Consider the following 4,936-nt stretch of genomic DNA (forward strand, 5'->3'; position numbering starts at 1 on the left):
AAAAAAAAAAAAAAAAAAAAAAAAAAAAAAAAAAAAAAAAAAAAAAAAAAACGGAAACAGAAAAGAAAGTGAAAAAACCCACAGAATGGGAGAAAATTTTTGTAAATCACATCTGATAAGGGACCTGGTAACAAGAATATATAAAGAACTCTTACAAATCATTAATAAAAAAGACAATCCAATTAGAAAGACGAACAGAGGATATGAATAGACACTTCTTCAAGGAAGATACACGAGTTGCCATATACGCACATGAAAAGATGCTAACATCATTAGTCACCAGGAAATGCAAATGAAAATTATAATGAGATGTCACTTCACACTTATTAGAATGGTTATAATCATGAAAATATATAACAAGTGTGTGAGAGGATACAGAAGAGTCAGACCCTCATCCACTGCCGGCGGGAATGCAGAATGGTGCAACTGTTTTGGAAGAGTCTGGCAGCTTCTCACACGGTTAAACACAGAGTTAGCCCAATAATTTCACTCCTAAGTATATCCCTAAGAGAACTGAAAAACATATTCATGCAAAAATCTGCACGCTAATGTTCAAAGCAAGATTATTAATAATTGCCAAAAGGGAGAAATAACCCAAATGTCCATCCACAGATAAGTGGAAAAATAAAATGTGGTATGTCCATACAACAGAATACTATTCAACCATAAAAGGGAATGAAATACTGATACATGCTACAAGTCGGTCATGGAATACCACATATTTTATAATTCCATCTATATGAAATGTCCAAAATAGGCAAATCTACAGCTACAAAAAGTAGATTAGTGACTCCCTAGGGTTGAGGGTGTGGAGGAATTGGAGGATGATGCACAGGCTTTCTTTATGGGGTGGTAAAAATGTTCTAAAATTGGTTGTGGTGAGCATGGTTGCACAACTCTGTAAACATACGATAAACCATTAAATTACAATTTTAAATAGCTACATAGTACAGTATGTGAGTTATATCTCAATAAAGCTGTTCGAAAAGTAAAAATCCATTTTATTTCAGTATTTTCAGTATAAGCAGAGCAGTCACAATAAATCTGCAATACAGAATGATCTCTTCAAGATATGATTTCCATACAGAAATCTTTCCAACATTGGAGATATGTATTTACTGACCTCAAAAGATTTCACAGTATATATTCAAAAAGCAAATTAAAAATATTTTCTTCTTCAAATGAAAAAAATCTATCTCCAGGTGGTTCAATTGCAGGTGACTTTTCTTTTGCTTAACTGTTCTAATTTTCTATAGCAAACACTAAATATTTCAAAGTAAAAAATTAAAAATATCAAATTAAAAAACACTCATGTCATTATGAGCTTGATTTCTTATAATTATAGTTACTTTAATACTATATTTTCTAAGATATAAGATACTGATATTGCCAGCCACGTATTTTTCAAAATTTTATCCTACCTACAGACAGAAGCAGACACTCAGCACGTAAGACTGAAATTCTCTGAGACTCAGACTTAGTTGTCCAGACCCAGGCCACATCCACCACATGCCCCCAAATCTGCAAGAGCCTGCCACGGGACTAAGGACTCCCACCCATGGTGCCTTACCCGTTGATGGTGGATGCCATGAAAACAAGGTAGGGGCCAAGTAGGCTCTTCACCAAGGGGAGGGGGATGGCAGCAGCTTCATCAATCACAACTAGTTCAGCCTGGCCCAGTTTCACAGCATCTGCAGGATGTATATACTGTGGGGAAGGAAAATTTAGATTATTAGCACAGCAAACTAATGTCACAGCTGTGATTACTGGTGACTCATCATAAAGACTGTTCTCTTTCCACTTTCTCTCTGTTCCCTTCTCTCCTCTCATTCCTCCTTTCTACTTTTTCCTGGCAGGGCAAAACGGGATGGGCTTGGAGTCAGACACCTGGGTTCAGAGAGTTTGGCCACTGATCATGTGACCTTGGACAAGTCACTTAATCCCACAGTGCTTCAGACTCCTCCTCCTGTAAAATGAAGGAAATACCTACCTTACGGCTGCTTGAGGTAAAAACAAAGTAGATAAGTAAAAATGCCCTGCCCAGTGTCTGATTCACACTGCTGACACAGTGGCTCCCTCTCCTTTCTCACCTGTCTCCTTATGTTTTTCCCCAGCCTCAGATTCGGGAAGTGGAGGAGCTCGAGGCATAGCTGGACCCAGTGATGGCTAAAGAAGAGGATGTTAGATTTCTCATGCCGGGAACTATGCTCCCTGCTCTGATGGCACAATGATAAAAGGTGAAGTCTCCCTGCACTGACAGACATTTCTAGAACTTACTCTTTTCTTAATACCTGCATATGTACGTATCTTTATGCATACAAACAACCTCTTCAGCTTCTTCAGGGCTTCCTGCTATTTTTAAAGGGGTCTGAATAGCAATGAAGAGGTATTCATAGGAAACCTGAATAACCAGTTAACATAAACAAAGGTACTCAACTTCACCAACAGTCAGTGAAATGCTAGAGACAGGAGGGAGACACCATTTCACAAAACTTAAATAGCTGTAAAACATCCAGAGTTGATGAGGTCTTAAGAGAAATTAAAAATCAAAAGAATGCTGACATGGGGGTAAATTGGTATAAAAACACTTTGAAGGATAATTTGGCAAATTTTAAGAAAGGCAGAAAACTACACAATTCTAAAACAATTCCATCTAGAGAAACATACATGTAAATATAATTTACTCGTATAATACCTAAAAATGAATCAACCAGATCTACAAGCTTTAATCTGGATAGGTATTGAAAACAAACATTAAAAAAGGAAAGCTGAAGAAAGATAAGTATAGTATGGTACCACATAAGGATACATAATTATGTAGTAAACACATGAATTGAAAGGACACGCACCAGTCTCAGAACTGAGTCACCTACGAGGAGGGACAGAAGGAAACAGGATAGAAAGGGGCTGAGGGACTTCAACTGTATTTGTGATGTTTTAGTTCTTTAAAACAAAAATCTAAATGACATTTAAAATGTGAAACAAACACAGCAAACATCAAAATGTCAACAATTCCTAGTGCTGGGCGCCGGAATGTATACTGGTTTCTGCACCCTCCTATACATTTGAAGTCTTTCATTACAAATAAGATGTTCTAACTGCTTTGCTACAAGCTGATAGGCCAGGGAGGCAGCATCCCCACCCATTTCTTTTTATTTTTTATTTTTTGGGACAAAGTCTCACTCTGTCCCCCAGGCTGGAGTGCAGTGTTGTGATCTCGGCTCATTGCAACCTCTGCTTCTCACGTTCAACCAATTCTCCTGCCTCATCCTCCCGAGTACCTGGGATTGCAGGCGCATGCCACAAGGCTTGGCTAATTTTTTAAATTTTAGTAGAGATAGGGTTTCACCATGTTGGCCAGGATGGTCTCCAACTCCTGACCTCAAGTGATTCGCCCACCTCCGCCTCTCAAAGTGCTGGGATTACAAGCAGGAGCCACTGCGCCTGGCCAACCCCACTCATTTCTAGCAGCAGAAGGTACATCCACAAAAGAGCCCCAGATCTTGGATTCTTCAGAGGAAAAAGTAAAAGCATCTCATAAAAGCAGCAGAAAGCAACTCCCCAGGGGAAGTGACGCCAACTTTTATCTAATATTCTCCTTTCTCTCCATCTTGAGCCCAAAGAGAGGCCTGAAAGGAACAAATATGGAGTCTCATAAAGTAATGTCACCTCCTCTGTGCTTAAACTGGAGACAAAAGAACTCTAGTAATATGAGAGTATTTGATTACAGATTTGAGGAGTAAGGCCCGAGCCAGGGCATTTCAGGGAAATATTTTTCTTCTTCAGTTTGTGTATTTTTCTTGAGTTTTAACAGTTCTCTGTGTTCTCATTGCCTGCAGCCTGACCCTTGCCCTCATCTCACACCAAAAGCAGCCTTTCCTCCTCCCAGATGGGGGAATCAAGCAGAAGTGAAAATAGAAGGGGACTAGGAAGAAAAAATTAAAGTAAAAGGCATAAACACTTAACATTGTTTATAGTCTGGCCTCTGATAAAAAGGCATGACTTCTTGACATGCATATCCACATGCTTTGACAGGCATCAAATGCGAGGGTATGAACTGCCAAATTCACCTGGCTCACCTCCCAACCCAACCCAATTCCAAAAATAATTAATGACCCTCCTCCAGTAAGAGCCCATTAGTCTCAGTCCGTTCTGTAAGCCTGTCACCTGATGCCTCTCTTAGAGATTCAGCAAAATTGCAGCTTTTGGACAAGTGCAGACCATTCAGGCTCACAGAGTGCTAGAGATCTTTAGAACTTTTGGGAAATCACTGTTTAAAAAAGAAAATAGGCCACTGGCTAAACCACAAAGATTCAGAGCGCATTTTGCAAAGTTGTTTTGTTCATTTAAGCTATAAGGTTGTTGTTCTAGTTACAGATGCAACATTTCAAAAGCTGCAGTAACTAAGCAAAGTTAGAACTGATGTCAGGACAAAGATTCTCTTTTAGTTAAACAGCATACTTTCCATCCCACTTAATCCATATTCAAAGGACAAAAACACAACTTTTCAGTCTAACTACATATATTTGTTAGTTTGCCTGAATGTTCTTCTGTAGAAGAGGCTGAAAATCTGGAACAGGTTTAGCATACAATACCGCCATTGTCTAAAAGACATGCAATTACAAAAGACATACATGTCTGTAACAGGAAATGTCTCAGCGCCAGTTAAACACAGCAAGACACTGGCCCTGCACATCAGGGTCTGAGAACACGCCTCACCTGAATAGTCTGCCTGTGTTCTCGAAATACATTCACTCTGATCACTGCTTTGTTAAATTCAGGGTTTAGAGACTGGATAATCTCATAATCCAGATGTTCCTGGTGGGGAAAGAGGCAAACCAATGACAAACTTTAGAAACAAGTTTTAGAAACTAAATATTATGAAAGTAAGCAAGCATTCTTAAGACTCCACTTGGATTTAAACCCAGCACTGTAT

At 39.0% G+C, this 4,936-nt stretch overlaps 1 protein-coding gene across 3 annotated transcripts in view; it reads right to left on the minus strand.

The window, feature by feature from the left end:
• NAT10 (N-acetyltransferase 10) overlaps positions 1-4,936 on the minus strand; it is a 41,945-nt gene that overhangs the window by 18,603 nt on the left and 18,406 nt on the right. For all 3 annotated transcript variants that reach the window (XM_017530537.2, XM_037739256.1, XM_017530538.2), the window contains 2 exons: positions 4,720-4,818; positions 1,571-1,707 (listed from right to left, as the gene is read on the minus strand). In XM_017530537.2, the coding sequence (XP_017386026.1) occupies positions 1,571-1,707; positions 4,720-4,818 (236 nt within the window). The remainder of the gene's footprint in view (positions 1-1,570; positions 1,708-4,719; positions 4,819-4,936) is intronic.

Source organism: Cebus imitator, unplaced genomic scaffold, assembly GCF_001604975.1.
Source record: "Cebus imitator isolate Cc_AM_T3 unplaced genomic scaffold, Cebus_imitator-1.0 Scaffold66, whole genome shotgun sequence".
NCBI classification, from domain to species: Eukaryota; Metazoa; Chordata; class Mammalia; order Primates; family Cebidae; genus Cebus; species Cebus imitator.